The 17,197-nt window shown below is 31.9% G+C and overlaps 1 protein-coding gene across 2 annotated transcripts in view; it reads left to right on the forward strand.

Annotated features, from left to right (window-relative positions):
* LOC114334348 (chitin synthase chs-2) overlaps positions 1-17,027 on the forward strand; it is a 167,101-nt gene extending 150,074 nt beyond the window's left edge. For both annotated transcript variants that reach the window (XM_050646885.1, XM_050646886.1), the window contains exons 19-20: positions 3,709-3,878; positions 16,770-17,027. In XM_050646885.1, coding sequence (XP_050502842.1) covers positions 3,709-3,878; positions 16,770-16,942 — 343 coding nt within the window. In that variant the 3' untranslated portion in view covers positions 16,943-17,027. The remainder of the gene's footprint in view (positions 1-3,708; positions 3,879-16,769) is intronic.
* Positions 17,028-17,197: the final 170 nt, after the last annotated feature.

A 17,197-nucleotide genomic window follows, 5' to 3' on the forward strand; every position in this document is an offset into this window, starting at 1 on the left:
CTTATTTTTTTTGTCTGATCAGTATCTTCTGTGATCCATGCTCCAAGGTATTTGTACGAAGATATTTGCTCAATTTCTGTATTATCCAGTACTAGTCTAACTCTGATGTTTTGTGCTTTTGTAAATACCATGAACTTGGTTTTCTTCAAATTTATTTTTAGTCCATAATCGTTGCAATGTATATTTAATTGTTGAGCAAGGTGTTGCAATTCTTCTAGTGTTCCCGCTAAAAGTACGGTATCGTCAGCATATCTTATATTATTAAGTGGCTCACCGTTTATTATTAGGCCCTCATTGACTTCGGCCAACGCTAATTCTGAGATGGCTTCACTATATAAATTAAATAACAATGGTGATAAAATACACCCTTGGCGCACCCCACGACGAATCTGGATATCCTCAGTCAGTTCATTTTCAACTTTCACTTTTGCTGTCTGATTCCAATAGAGGTTACATATAATTCTAATGTCTCTACTGTCTATGTTTTTATTTAACAAAATTTCTTTAAGACGACTATGCTGCACTTTGTCAAATGCCTTCTCAAAATCAATGAAACAGGCATATACTTCCTGATTCATATCTAGGCATCTCTGCGAAAGAACACTTACTGCAAACAGTGCGTCCCGTGTTCCCAGACCTTTCCTAAATCCCATTTGTGTATCACTTATGCCTTCGTCTAATTTCTTATGTATTCTATTGTGAATCACTTTTAAAAACAATTTCAAGACATGACTCATTAAGGCTATGGTGCGATGTTCATTGCACTCCTTTGCATTGGTTTTTTTGGGTAGCAGTATAAATGTCGATTGGAGCCATTCTTTAGGTATTATACCTGTTATATATATGGTGTTAAATAAATCCAAAAGAAGGTCAATAGATTCAGTATCCACAATTTTGAGTAATTCGATAGGAACTTATCAGGCCCGGGAGATTTACCACTTTTAGCTTGTTTCATTGCATATTCGACTTCTTCTCGTATAATGTCAGGTCCAGTATCATCTTTAAATTCTTTTGGTGCTTCTGTTCTCTCTTTGTCTTCAAAAAGCTGTGCTATATATTGTGTCCATCTCTGTATTTTCTGGTTTATATCTGTAATAAGTGCACCACTTTCATCTCTTAGTTGCCTAGTTTGAAGTGTTTTTTTCATTCCGGTTAGTTCTCTAATTCTTTTATGCATGTTAAAAAAGTCATATTTTTTCTCAAATTCTTCCAGTTCTTGACACTGCTCATGTAACATTCTCTCTTTAGTTTCTTTTATTTTCTTTTTAATTAATCTATCGGTTACATTATATTTAATTGGATTTTTTGTTTTGAATGATTTTCTTTCATTCATTAATAATAGTATCTCTTCAGTCATCCAGTCTTTATGTTTTCTTTTCTTTGGTTTTAAGTTTTCACTCGCTGTTTTAATTACTGCTTGTTTTATATTTTCCCATTTCTGATCAATGTCATAGCTACTTTTATTCAGTTCTTGGGCAATATGTAAATTTTTAGTAAGAGTTTTTACAGTTTGTTCCTTTATTTGTGGTTCCCTTAATCTCTTAACATCAATTCTACTTTGCGTGGGTTCTTTAATCAGCTTTAATTTGATTCGTAATGTGACTACTATGGGGTTATGGTCTGAACCGATATCTGCTCCAGGGTAAGTTTTAGCAGAAAGTATAGAATTACGAAATCTTTTTCTAATGAGGACAAAGTCAATTTGATTTCGGATTGTTCTATTGGTTGTGTCTCCGGGAGATTTCCATGTATACAATCTTCTTTTTGGTAGCTTAAGGAGTGTGTTAGCTATTACAAATTCTTCCATCTGACAGAATTGTATTAAACGGTCACCACGCTCATTTCTATTTCCTAGACCATATTCACCCACATATCCATCCACTCTTCCCTGGCCAACTTTGGCATTGAAGTCGCCCATTACTATTGTAGTGTGATGTCTCTTCATTGACTTTAAGACTTGTTCCATATCATGGTAAAATAGTTCAATTTCGTCTTCCTCTTTATCTGCCGTCGGAGCATAAACTTGAATAAAATTCACTATACCTTTCTTAGACTGAAGTTGTAATGATACGATTCTATCAGAATAAGGAGTAAAACTTACTACAGAGTAGTTGACCTTTTTTGCAACTAAGATAGCAACACCATAGCGATGATTAGTCTCGTTGTTACCTGAATAATACATGGTTCCATTATTTGTCGTTTGTTTGCCTGAACCTGGCCACTGTACGTCACTTATACCTAGAACATCAATTTGGAGGTTTTCCATTTCAAGGAGTACGTTCGCTAATTTACCACTTGCATATAGACTTCTGACATTCCAGGTTGCTACTTTTAATGTCTTAAATGGAAATTTCTTTAGGAAATACTATTTAAAAAATTCTCTTATAAACAATGGTCTTTAGTTTTCACTGTTCTTAAATAACATTACATCGTTGTGACTGTATTGTGTGTCTTGTATTGTTCGCTTCCGTTTGCCTACGTTTGTGTTTGGTGTTTTTTTTTTAGTAATTTTGATGTGTAGGTACTGTGCGTATTTATAAATATATTTCATGTTATTTCAATTCTAACGGAGTTTATCGATAAGTATACCGTATTTTATTAATTTTTACCATATTCTCCGGCTATCTCGGATTTTCGATAACCCGGATCGGCCGCGGTCCCGATTAATCCGAGTTATCGAGGTTCCACTGTATATAAATATTAAGAATATTAAATACCTACATATTACGTGTATAATATGTATTTTATTTCAATTTTGACATATAATCTACAAAAAGCACCTAAATTATTTAATTTTGAAGTTTGAACTCTTGACAAAAACGCATCCATAGAAAAATTACAGTGTACAACACGTGAGAAAACGACATATTACGCTATTGCGCTTCAACTTCTGCATTCGTGAGAAATACGTCTTTTTTCTCTCTTGTTGTACAAAATACTATTCTCATTTGTTATCAATACATTGTAATGGTGCAAATAAGTAATTATTGATTGGCGTAAGGTTTATGTTATTTATGTCTGTTTACTATTAATAATATTGGCTATGAGTAGGTATGTTTGGTTGTGTAGTAATTTCCAGTGACGTCTAGCAACTTAACTTTCCAAAAAAAATTACCAACGTCACTAGACAGTTGGGTCTCAGATTAGCGATTCAACTTTATCAATATTTTGACAAGGATAAATGGTTTCTATCTCGCTACAAACATAGATTCAAATAATTCGAATATGTTACGAAATTGAATCTATTAAATACATTTATTTGATCAGTCTCTATTTTTTTAATTAATTCTCTTTCTCCATACAGATAATTAGATTTTTTGACATTAGACAAAAGAGATTTCTTGTCAAAAATTGATCGAGGAATTCAAAAATGTTTTTAATTTGATATATTTCAGTGATGTACAGACCATTACCCTTATGCACGCCAATGGTGAATATACAATGTCAAAAAATGCGCAATAACCAATTCTTATAACCTATTTAGGTACCAAAAATTACAATGTTGTCAGTTTTAGCAAAACCGTAAAAAATGTGTAAAATTTTTTTTTGTCAACGCCGTGTATCTTAAAAACTGATGGCGTTACAGAAATTTTTACTAAGTAAACTCCAATTATTTTTCAGTTTTTTACTTATCCTAGAGACGACGTTACCTTTTTTGAAACAGACTGCATATTTATACATATTTATATTTCTTTTTTTTTTTTATAGATTGCAAGGCATAAATGACGAGGATGATAAAGAGGATACCTCAGTAATAAGGAGGGAAACAGCTCATTGGTTAGCTTTAAAAAGAGAAAAGAAGGCTCAGCCAGTAATAGAAGACTTAGAACAGGCCTTCTATAAAAGGCTGAGTCTATTTAACAGCGGAAAATATAAAGGTAAGCTTAAATTAATCACAAGTTTAACTATTTAAAATATGTATCACTTTATACAGGGTATCAACAATTAATTGGACATTAGGTAAAGGATACTATGTGACATCAAAATAAAGTATTGAAGCTAAAAATAATAGGGAACTTGCATAAAATTTTTAATTCGATAAAGATGCTGCAAATCACAACAGATAATAATTTAAAATATATATCAAAGAAAAAAAAGTTAAAAGACTAAGTTCTCAACCTAATAGCACATAAAACAACATAAAAAAATGTTACTCTACATCCTACCAGATTGAAAACAATGGGAACCTTCTCTGGTTACACCTCCGAGGCTTCTACAAATTGCAAGCCATAACGGATGCTGAGACTAAAGAAGATGAGGTAATTTTACAATTTATAATTCACGTCCCATCTGCTCAGCGCGAGAACGTTCCAACGAGAATGGTTCCCTTCGTATTCCAATTAGAGTAAACATAGTCCAGGGTAATAAGGATTTTCTCGGGACACTCACAGATCCAGGTAGCTGACTACTTTTTTAGTTATTGTAGACATATAGGAAAGAAAAATAGGAAAGAAAAGAAAGAAAACCTACCTGTTTCCTGCCTAGAGTTCGCGTCCGTTTTTTAATTGTTAACAATTTAGTGCAAAAATCGCGATTTTTTCGATTTTTTGCACCCCATTTAAACGCACCCCATTTATGTCATTGTTGACATAAAATTACAAAATTCAATTTTTTAGAACATTGAAAATCCTTTAAAATGCCGATTTTTGAAAGTTAAAAAGTTAATTTGTTGCTACGCAAACTGCAAAATAATTGAAAATCGTTATTTGTTAATACCTTTTACAAAAAATATCTTAGAACGTTAGTGTTTCACCAAAAGTTGGGTATTGGGGTACTTAATAAACAGGGGCGTCATTTGATAGGGGGCAGGGGGGGCATTTGCCCCCCCCTGGCCCTGAAAATTACTGAAATTTACAAAAAATAGATCAATTTTGTATTATGTTTGCATATAAATGTATTGTATATATATATTGCTTGCCCCCCCCCTATCAAAATTTCAAATGACGCTCCTGTTAATAAACCTTTAAAATTTGAGACCGATCCATTAATTAGTTTAGGAGTTATTCTATTTGTTTATCCCAGAGACCTTTATTTTGCAATAATATAAGACAGAAAATAATAAAGATAGGGCAATTCTGAGTATGCCAAATGACAGTAAAGTGTGATATTATCAAAATGTATTAAAAAAAGATAAAAAAATTAATCAATATAATCAACAATCCTAATGCCAAATTTTTGAAATTTTGTAGTTTATAAACATTTAGAATAACTTTACAAATATTGTCCGTAGGAATAATCTTTTTATATTCGAAAAGCTAGTATTTTAACACGAATTTTCAAATAAAAAAATTTAGCCTGGGTTCATTAGGGACAAAGTTAGCCATGTCTTTTTTTAATTCACAGCTAATTTGTTTATAATAATTAAGGAATTTCATTGATGCCATTTAGTCCTGTCGCCAGGGGGGGTACAACGGCCTCGTTAATTCAGATGGACTTACCCAAATTTTTTTTATGTATTTTGACCCGTAGAACACGAATTTTTTGGGTAACAGTTGATCCGGATGTCGATAAGATTGTTATAGACCAAGAACTTGAGGAATCAAATAACAGCGATTTTTGGCAAAACAAAACAATATTTTGTATTTTTTGGGTCATTTTAAGCAAAAAATATTTCTACAAGTTTTTTAGTAGGATGCACAGTTTTCGAGATAAACGCGGTTGAACTTTCAAAAAATCGAAAAACTGCAATTTTTAAACCCGAATAACTTTTGATTAAAAAATAAAATAGCAATTCTGCTTAGCGCCTTTGAAAGTTCAAGTCAAATTATGTCGGTTTTGATTATTTGCATTGCTAAAAATTTATTGTGTTATTGCTAAACAAAGCTACAAACAACTAGTGCGTGAGTGATGTTTCTATGATTTCTCATTTAAAATCGAACGAGTAGGTAGAATAGGTACTAGTGCAATCAAGACTATTTCTACGTTACATGCGTTAAAACGCATGTAAAAGCACGGGAAACCCTACGTGTTTATAGCTTTGTTAAACAATAAAAAAATAAATTTTTACCAATGCAAATAATCAAAACCGATATAATTTGACTTAAACTTTCAAATGCGGTAAGCAGACTTGCTATTTTATTTTTTAATCAAAAGTTATTCGGGTTCAAAAATTGCAATTTTTCGATTTTTTTAAAGTTCAACCGCGTTTATCTCGAAAACTGTGCATCCTACGAAAAAACTTGTAGAAATATTTTTTACTTAAAATGGCCCAAAAAATACAAAATATTGTTTTGTTTTGCCAAAAATCGCTGTTATTTGATTCCTTAAGTTCTTGGTCTATAACAATCTTATCGACATCCGGATCAACTGTTACCCAAAAAATTCGTGTTCTACGGGTCAAAATACATAAAAAAAACTTGAGTAAGTCCATCTGAATTAACGAGGCCGTTGTACCCCCCCTGGCGACAGGACTAATTTTAAATAATGGGATTTGTATTTTTTGTTAAAAAATTTGCATAAACATCTTATCTTCACAGCACCCTCTACGATTTTTCAAAATTGTAGTTCAAACGGTTACTAGGGGGAACCTACGAATCCACCTAGTTAAAATACCGAAATTTCAAAGCAATTTCAAACTAATACAATTTTCTGTATCTCCAGATCAACTCAATTGATTTTCATCTTTCTTTTTTAATTTGTATGTAATTTCTACCTACATTACAAAGATGCAATTTGTTTATAAATTTATTAATTATTAATCAGACTAATTTGTTTAAACAATACTTGAAAAAATATTTTTTTACAAAAATCTATTTTTGTAATTATAGTATCATTAATGATCATAAGAAAAGTTCACTTTAATAAATAAAATATTTTTATTAGATAATTATTTATTGAAGATAATTTATTTGTTAAAGTATACCTTAACTTCTTGTATGATTAATAATGATAGTCTGATTAAAAACATGAATTTTTGGGAAAAAATATTTTTTCAAAAATTGTTTAAACAAATTAAACTTTTTATTAGTTAATAAATGTCACATTGCAAATAGACGAATTACATATTTGTAATGTACAGAAAAATTACGTACAAATTAAAAAAAGAAAGATCAAAATATATTCAGCAGATCCCGAGATATAGAAAATGATAGTAGTTTTAAGTTGCCTTTTTTAGTTTTTGAACTCGTACATTTGTCGGCTCCCAGCTCCCCCTTCACTTATCACGACTAGTCACCAACTAAACAACATTTTTAAAAATTCGTGTAAAATACCAACTTTTTGAATATGTAAAATGATTTTTCTACGGATAATATTTTTAAAGTTGTTCTAAATGTTTATAAACTACAAAATTTCAAAAATTTGGCATTAGTATTTTTGACTATGAGATAATTTTTTTATCTTTTTTTAGTACATTTTGATAGTATCACTGTTCTACTTTCATTTAACATACGCAGAATTGCCTTATCTTCATTATTTTCTGTCTTATGTTATTGCAAAATAAAGGTCTCTGGAATAAACAAATAGAATAACTTTTAAACTAATTAATGAATCGGTCTCAAATTTTGAGGGTTTTTTAAGTACCCCAATACACAACTTTGGGTAAAACACTAAAATTCTAAAGTAGTTTTAGTAAAACTTATTAAAAAATAACGATTTTCACTTATTTTGCAGTTCGCGTAGCAACAAATTAACTTTTTAACTTTCAAAAATCGGCATTTTGAAGGTTTTTCAATGTTCTAAAATATTAAATTTTGTAGTTTTATGTCAACTGTTTAGCTTTTGAATGGGGTGCAAAAAATCGAAAAAAATCGCGATTTTTGCACTAAATTGCTAATAATTAAAAACGGACGCGAACTCTAGGCAGGAAACAGGTAGGTTTTCTTCCTATAGGTCTATAATAACTAAAAAAGTAGTCAGCGACCTGGATCTTTGAGTGTCCCGAACATGGTCTATTTCTAGCTTATTACCCTGGACTAACATGTAAATCAAAAATGAATAACCATTTTTAATTTCGTTGCAAGACGAAACTACAGCCGCATCATTATTCTAGCTCAATCAGAGAGTGCAGCAAGCACCTCTAGCGGTTTCGAAACTTATTAGTCTCTCAACATTTAGGCTCAGCATCCGTCATGGCTTGCAATTTGTAGAAGCCTTGGAGGTGTAACCAGAGAAGGTTCCCATTGTTTTCAATCTGGTAGAATGTAGAGTAACATTTTTTGATGTTGTTTTATGTGCTATTAGATTGAAAACTTAGTTTTTTGCTAGAAGTTGCCGCTAGGGCATCCCTGCCATTTCGTTCGTTGCAATCCGTGACTGCACGACGGGGTTTGTCCTAGTTGGGTCAGAGAGAGCCAAATAAGAGAAGAAATATTGAGAGACTAATAAGTTTCGAAACCGGTAGAGGCGCTTGCTGCACTCTCTGATTGAGCTAGAATAATGATGCGGCTGTAGTTTCGTGTTGCAACGAAATTGAAAATGGTTATTCATTTTTGAAAAAAAAAAGTTTTTTTGTCTTTCGTTTGGCCCCTAAAGACGGTTAAGGCCGGATTTATGTTACGACGGAGATTTATGTTACGATCTCCCTGTATCTTGGCTACAACCAAGGGTCCAATAATATAGGTACATGATTTAGAACCTCCTCCTTGGTATATCCTATCTTTCTCTAATGTATCCTCATTTCCAATTAATTGTCTTGTGTTTCTGAATCTTGAAATAGCCATCTTCAATTTAAAAACAAAATCTTATAATACAGTTATTCCAACAAATCTTTGCATATGCATGAAATTATTCATAAATTACTTACACAAGGATAACCGATACGGCATGTCTTTGATACATTATTTACTAAGAAGTATGACATATCATTTTCAGAGACATTGTCGCATTTGTTGTGTTTAAAATGGCTTTTCATATTATTTAAACTTTTAGTCTTGGTTTGTACATTTCATTGTAATTTTTATTTTCATACATAATTGTTAAAACTACTAACTGTAGCTCTCTTATTTGAGTACTTCCGGTAATTATTTATTTTTAAGCTAATGTGACAGGTAATATTTTGTTACCTACAAATTGTCATTATACTACATGATTCTGGCTATACTTAGTTCTGTCGAACGAAAACTTATTTGTTTATTTTCGAGCTTATTGTTTAACTTTTTGTTTCTTTTTTTTTTATTTATTTTTACCGTTCTAGATTCATCTTTATATCAGCAATATTAGTAATAGTCGATATGATGTTCAAGTTGTTTAATGTTAAGTTCATCAATCTACTCAAGATAGTAGCGCACCCAGGGTGGGGTTTGGGGGTTAAAACCCCTTCCAGGGCATATAAAAAATAGTAGGAAAATTTAAATTCTCTTTCACAAACAATGCAAAAAAATTCGGTGCCCAAGCCAACCCCCCCCCCCCCCCAGAGGTAAATTCTAGGTGCGCCACTGCCTCAAGAGTGAATAAAGATCAAACACTTCAATAAAATACGTCTACAAGGCAGGATACCCTAATAATTACATTGATAGTACATGCCGACGTACCTTTGACTTCATCTTTTTATTTGGGTCTCGGTGAATTCGTAACTATTTTAATCCCCCATCCTAATTACATGCCAACTCGTAACCCACATAACAATGATGTTCGCATCATGTTCTAAGCATATCCTACCAACATTCGTCGAAGTATATCCTTTTTAGTATATGCGTAGTACAAGCATAGCATGTACTATAAAAAACATTCTAAATTTCATGTTCTTTGCATGTGCTTCAAAGTATATTCTTGCACAGAATATACTGAGCACATTCGTGTACGTAGTATCTCGGAATGTTCGTAAAAGTTTATTCTTAGAATATACCTTAATCGAATATTCTTAGTATATGCGTAAGTATATGCAAAAGTATATGCTTAACACATACTTGTATATACTTTTAAAATATCTTAAAAAGAATATACTGTATGTACGTATAGGAAGAAGAATAATGTTAGCCTATAGATTATCAACTTCGCGTTAAGAATAATTAATAAAATTTAGGTATTTTAGTAGGTACTACTGAACTATCTAATTTATTTTTTTAAACCGTTTTAATTGTATGGTAAAAAAGTTTAAAACTTAATTATATTGAAGAAAAATGAGAAATTCTCGTTTCGTTTTCAATTGAAATGAATATAATACCATTTTGATTTGAGTTTATACCATAAGTATTTTTAACTATAATTTTCGGGAATCCGGAAACGGCTATTCATTGTCATTCTGACCCCTTGCATTGCATATTTTATACCTACACAAGGGAAGGGGGTATAGGTAACAAAAGGGCAAAATATGAAAATAGTTTCCAGACCAGAGTCAGAGTACAGTTAGGCATTTATGTTTACGCTGTTAGGACGAAGCGAAGACAAGGACTAAAACATTTTTAAGAACATAAAAAGCAGCTTGAAAATAATAAATTCACATTGGTACTTCAATATTTCCTAAATACCTAGTAAGTAAAAGTATGTATAATGTATATAGATAAATAGATACCTATAAATTTTAGTAATTTACATACATATAATATATATTTGGCTATTATATAATTATATAAGCAACATTTTTATTTTAATGTGCACATAATAACTAAATATATTACTTATATTTTATATAATATAGGCTACTTACCCATATAATATTTATTATACATAGGTACCTATTGGGACCGTGCAAGTTCGGCAAAGCGACCCCTATTTCTACGCTCTGTACTATTATTCGCACTTTTAATTATATTGGCCAATTATATTAGTCCTGGTTACTGGATAATTGTCAAGGCCATAGTCCAAAAAAATAATAAAAGAAGAAAAAATAAGATTCAGGTTATGTTATGAAAACATCAACAATTGTATGTAGTAAATAAAATTAGTTATTAAAATGCAGTACTGCAAGCAAAATACAATTAATTAAATTTACCTTTATATAATAATTGCATATCATATCAATATTGTGGAGCAATATATAATTTTTCTGCTTCATTGACAGAAGGTATGAAATATACGTCAATTTGACAATTTCAACTGACAATATGAATTATTTAAGATAGTTGCAATATTTCTCCGCGACTCGCGCAGGGTCGTTTCTCGTTTCCCTTTCCAAGTACTTGCACACCGCGAATATAACACAACTAAAGTTTATATATTTTATACTTACTTTTTACGTAATATTGTAGAATGTAATAACTACATTCTCATATGCAATTAGAATATGTAAATAATATTAGTAGAACCTAGGATGAGATTGGGTGATGTTGAAAACATACTTCTGAGAAATACAGCACATCCTTGGAATATTCTTCCCATATACTAAAAATATGTGCGATAGTACATTCTAAGTATATACATAGAAGGTATATCACTTCCTTGGAATATTCTTCCCATATACTAAAAATATGTGCGATAGTACATTCTAAGTATATAACTAGAAGGTATATAGCACTTCCTTGGAATATTCTTCCCATATACTAAAAATATGTGCGATAGTACATTCTAAGTATATAAATAGAAGGTTTATAGCACCTCCTTAGAATCTTCTAAAAAGTATGTTCATGGTAAATACTGAAAAGAAGTGCGGTAGCACATTCTAAGTATATACATAGAACGTTTAAGTACTGTAATGTAGTATATACTCAGTATATGCTCTGCACATTCGCAATGGTAATTACGCATATTCTAAGTATATACTTTTTCTGAAAAGTATGTTCTATGAATCTACTAAGAACATGAAATTGTTATGTGGGAACTCTGGCGCGCAGGTAATTCTTCGATAACCCACTAACTACCGGGGAATTAGTAACTTTCATTTTTAAGTAATGTTGATAATTTAATACCGGTATTCCAGGTATGTACTTGTAAAAATTACTCTCTTTGAAGGTGGTGTAAAAGGTATTCATCATTTATGTATTGTCTCTTGGAAGAGTTACTAGAGAAAATCCAAATAAATTTTGTGAAAATTACTGAAATTTTTGTAACATATAACAGATTTCGTAATGAGTGCACGTGGGTGTAAGTTATTGGTGGTAAATAATTTTAAATTTCAATTAAAGAAAGTGCTAAAAAGTGGAAAACATTTATGGTACTGTTCTGCATCTGGTTGCAAGGCAACCTGTTATAACGACGGAATCATACGGCCTGCTATCATACGGCCCCTATTCTCATTAAAAAAAAATCATCATCGATTGCGTCATCACGCCCAGATGGATGACGTCACTAGTATGATATGTATACCAAAAAATTAGAATTTAAAAATAAAAATCGGCCTATTTCGGGATTTATCTCCAGAGACGCCCATTCTCGAGAATAGTACATTATATACCGCGGGACTGAAGTAGTACATTTAATCCTGAAGGTAAAGTTTATGGCCCGACCGCAGGGAGGGCCATAATTTACCTGAAGGATTAAATGTACTTCAGTCGCAAGGTATATACGATACTTTTCGTACTTCCGGTATGATTTTATTAATTATTTCAATAATTTCAATCAGTTTTTTCTCTCTTCAACTCATTTAATAAACTGTCTTTAAAATAAGTTACCATAGTAACATTGCGTTGTGACAGTTATAATTTAGAAACATTGTCATTACTAGTGTCATTGTAAAGAAACATTGTTATTGATAATTATTGGTATCATGAGTGAAGAAGGTGTATCTGATATTGATAAAAGAGCAGCCGAAGTAGGTGAAGAATTGTTACCACCGAAATCTAGAAAACTATACGAGCAGCAGTACGATGCTTTTAAAAAGTGGTGCCGCTTAAAAAATGTGAGACAACCTACTGAAAATGCGCTGTTAGTCTACTTCGATGATAAATCAAAAGCGGTTTGTGCCTCAACTCTCTGGGCACATTACTCAATGCTGAAATCGGTTATTAACATTAGAGAAGATATTGATATAAGTAAATTACTGTCACAATATTAATTTGAATATTAACGTTAATTACCATTCTAATTAATTATATTTTTCAATAAAATATCCCTTAAATTCGTTTGTTTGTGATTTAATCGTTCCGGGAGTTTCGTCAATATTTAATCCCGGAGGGATTAAATGTGACACTTTAGTACCTGTCACAAGGGAGTGAAGTTGTCACTTTAGGCCCGGAAGTACGAAAAATGATTTTATTCCAACTCAAACGTCCTCACTGTATGTGTTTATAAGCCAGAAAATTGTTTTTCTACGAGCGTGCAAAAATGTCTACTTTCGCGCACGCATTTTAGTTTAGAAAGTTTCACTTTTCCGCACGCTTGTTACTTTTCCGCACGCGGTTTTTACTTTTACGCACGCGTGTTAATTTAGATATGTTAATATGGCCTTAAAGTAATTATAATACATGCAATAAACTAATATTTAGATATTATTTACTAATTTATTTCAAATATATCTTATTGTGTTCCTGTTTTAAGAGGAAACAGTAGCGATCAACAGGTAGCGAAAACGCGTTCCAAGATTGCGGCTGTAATTTTGAATATTTTTTCGAGATATTTGGCACACACATTCGTAATATAATAAAGAATGGCGGTACAGAGCCCAATTTGAAAAATATATTAATGTGTGGAAATTACTCTTTAATTAACTACAATATTAAAAAACGAGCCTGTACCGCCATTAAGAAGAACAAAAAAATACACTTTCTTCAAATAAACTTTTTTATCCGATGCCTAGATTTTGAGTCATTTTGGAACTACTAAAATTTTTGATTTCATTAGTAGTTCCAAAATGACACAATAGGCATCGGAAAAGTTTATTTGAAGAAAGTGTATTTGTTTGTTCTTCTTAATGGCGGTACAGGCTCGTTTTTTAAATATTATATTTAATTACAAAGTAATTTCCACATATTAATATATTTTTCAAATTCTCTGTACCGCCATTCTTTATTATATTACGAATACGTGTGCCAAATATCTCGAAAAAATATTCAAAATTACAGCCACAATCTTGGAACGCGTTTTGGCTACCTGTTGATCGCTACTGTATCACCGCGACAATTCGATGAAATAAAATTATTTTGACATAATATTCGAAAGTCAAATCGGTAGACAATAACAGTCACAATAACAGTTTTGAATCATCGTCATGGAAACCACGATCGTCGTCATGCTAACTAATTATATTGAAAGTTTGGTTTTGACAACCTTGTCAAAGAATTAATTTGTGTATGTATTTTCATATTAAATAAATTAATTAATTAAGATTTGGTAATTTTTTAAAGACTCTTAGAAAAAATATTGTTCCTAACTCTTGCAGAAAGTCTCTTTTCCGCAACTCGACTGCTTGCCAAACTCCCGCTTCGCGTCGTTCGGCAAACTGCAGTCGCGTGCGGAAAAGAATGACTTTCTGCACTTGTTAGGAAAATAACTATTATAACTTTAAAAACAGTGCTGAGGCCGCTTAGATAATCCGATTTTAATTCTGTAAAGTGTATTAGATAGGTAGTGAGCCTCTTTATATGTCAAAATATTAGCAAACTTCTAAATGGTCTACTTTCTGTTCAGAAAGTTTTTAAAAAAGTTGAACTTTTTTAAAAAAATTTAGATTGCAAAATTATTATGCAAAATCTATCAGGTCGATTTTAATGAAATTTGGTGGAAGATTTAAGTATGTTATAAGGATTTTCTATGCGAATTACGAAGGTTCTAAGTGCATCCAAAGTTGTTGAAAAACACTGAATAAAAAGAGGCTTATTTTGCCCCCTTATTTTGTATTTATTGGTATTTTGCAGAAAGGGTAATAATTTGACATTTTTAACTAGTATATCATAAAAAATTCAATTGTCTTTATTTTAATTCCCTACGATCTTGCTCCAAAATGAATCGTTTTAAAGTTATAAGCAAAGAATGTAGAAAAAAATTAATGTTTTTCGAAATTTTTCAATATTTTAATTTTTTTATTAATGTTCCGGGCATATTTGAGAAGGAGCATAAGTCAATTATTATTATTGAAGTTGTCACCTAACTTTATCTGCAAAAATCCGAATGCCACCTCGCACATCCACAAATAGACGTTTTTTACAGATCCGCCCTGGTCTATACTGTTTCAATCAAAAGAGATTTCAATTTTTGTTATTTTTTTATAAGTACATATAATACACAACATGTTTTTAAGCAAACCAAGAACCATTCGCTTACATAATAATATGCTATATGCCCCGTGTTGGCTTAATCCGTTACTGTTCAAATTTATTTCTTACCTTTTAACCTAACAACTACGTGGGGTATTAGAATTAAACAATGGTTTCGAATTTACCTGTATAAAGTTGCGAGTTGTTCAGGTAGTAGAAAAGTTACGAATTGGCCGGTATACATTTTGATTTAAAAAAGTTTGTCATTAAGAGTTACGAGTTGGCGCGTGTCCTTTTATTTAACTTGTTTGCAAATGAGTCATTACGTTTGTGCAAAGATTCGTTGGAACAACGTTTGTAGATTTCATTTTAATCATAATAATGCATTAGCACTGCATGCCGAGGAGGCCCACGGCTTGGTTGACTATTATTCTCCATTCGTTTCTGTTCCTTGCTTTTCTTTCCCAGTTGGTCACTTTTAATCTTCTGATATCTTCCTGCACCTCCGGTTTCCTTCTTGACCTTGGTCTTCCTATTCTCTTCATTCCTCCTGTTGCACTAGTTAGGAGGCACTTTGGTATCATGGTTTGAGGCATTCTCTGCAGATGCCCCATCCAACTTAATATATGTCTTTATGATTGCTATTATGTCAGGCTCTTTGTATACCTAGTTCTTTTAATTCTATTCTTGGTTTGTTCTGCGTGTCCTTATGCCGTTTATGGTTTTTCCGCCGTATACTTATTTTTCTCAGCACTTTTCGTTACCATATCTGAAGTTTCAACTGTTGTGCTGCTGTTAGTGTCCATGTTTTACTCGCATAGGTGACTACAGGTTTGATTACGGTTTTCTAGATTCTGATTTTGGCACCTCTAGATATGTGGGTACTTCTCAGCACTCTATTTAAGGCATACAGACAGCGATGATTCCAGCCATGACTCTTTTTTGTATCTCCTCGCTGTTACCAGGTTCGCACGAGAATACAGCTCCAAGATACTCAAATTTCTTGACTTTTTCAAATTTGTAGGTTTTATTCTTTGATGTAGTCAGCGTGAGGTACTGTCCATTGATGAACAATTCGTCTGTCCATTCCATATATTTGGTTTTCATTTCAATACAAGCCCTTGCTATTTGCTTTTTCTTCTAATCTTCTCACCGTCTCTCTTAATTCTGTTTTACTTCTGGCTATGATCACAATATCGTCTGCAAATGCTAGGCACTGGTGTTACATACTAGTACTAGGCACTCTTGGAATATACGAGGCCAGACCTGTTTATGTGTGCCTCTTGTAGGGTTTTTTCTAAATAGGTATATTGAACAAGAGCGATGACAATGGGTCCCCTTGTCGGACTCTTTCTCTGACTTTAAATTTTTCAGTTAGGTTGTTATGTACCTTGAATTTGTTTTCTATTTTATCTAATGTTATTTTTATCATTTTAGTCAGTTTCGTGCTAATGTTTAAGCCTTGAGTGCTTTAAATAGTTATTTTCTTTTCACTCTGTCGAATGCCTGTTTAAAGTCTATGAAGAGTGCGACTGTCTGTTTTCCATATTCATGACTTTATGCCAATATTTCCCGAGGGGTGATGATTTGATCCACAGTACTACGTCCCCTCCTAAATCCACATTGGTATTCTCCAATTATGTTCTCATAGTTTAGTGTTAGCTTACCTATTAAAGATTTCATTTTACAATGTAATATTTTTGCAAAATGTATGTTATTTAGATATTGTTTTTAAACCCATTAATGTATATCCTTTATTTGTAGAGCAAAATAATCCGTTTAGAGACACAATGCCTCAAATAGCCCACATACGAAATACCATATTGATGAGGCACTCCCGTCTTCCAGAATTCACAGGTGGAGTATCAAGAAATTACGAAAGACCAGATAGTGCAATATTTCTTGACAACCCCGCTGAAAATGAAGCTGAAGGTTAAATATTTAGTAAAACTTTTAAAATGTAATTATTATTGTCTTTGTATTATATTATTATTTTATATTTAATAAAAATTTTTAAATCTTTTTGAAGACTAACTTACAAAATAACAGTTTTCTGTGGCCATCAAAAGCAATATCCGTGACATTATTTTATTAATTGCAAAATTTTAAAAACAAAAAATTACATCAACGAAATAAGTCCCTTACTTATTTCAGCAACTGTTTTTGCTCATAAAATCATTAGACTACCAGAG

This window comes from Diabrotica virgifera, chromosome 3 (genome assembly GCF_917563875.1).
Source record: "Diabrotica virgifera virgifera chromosome 3, PGI_DIABVI_V3a".
NCBI lineage: Eukaryota > Metazoa > Arthropoda > Insecta > Coleoptera > Chrysomelidae > Diabrotica > Diabrotica virgifera.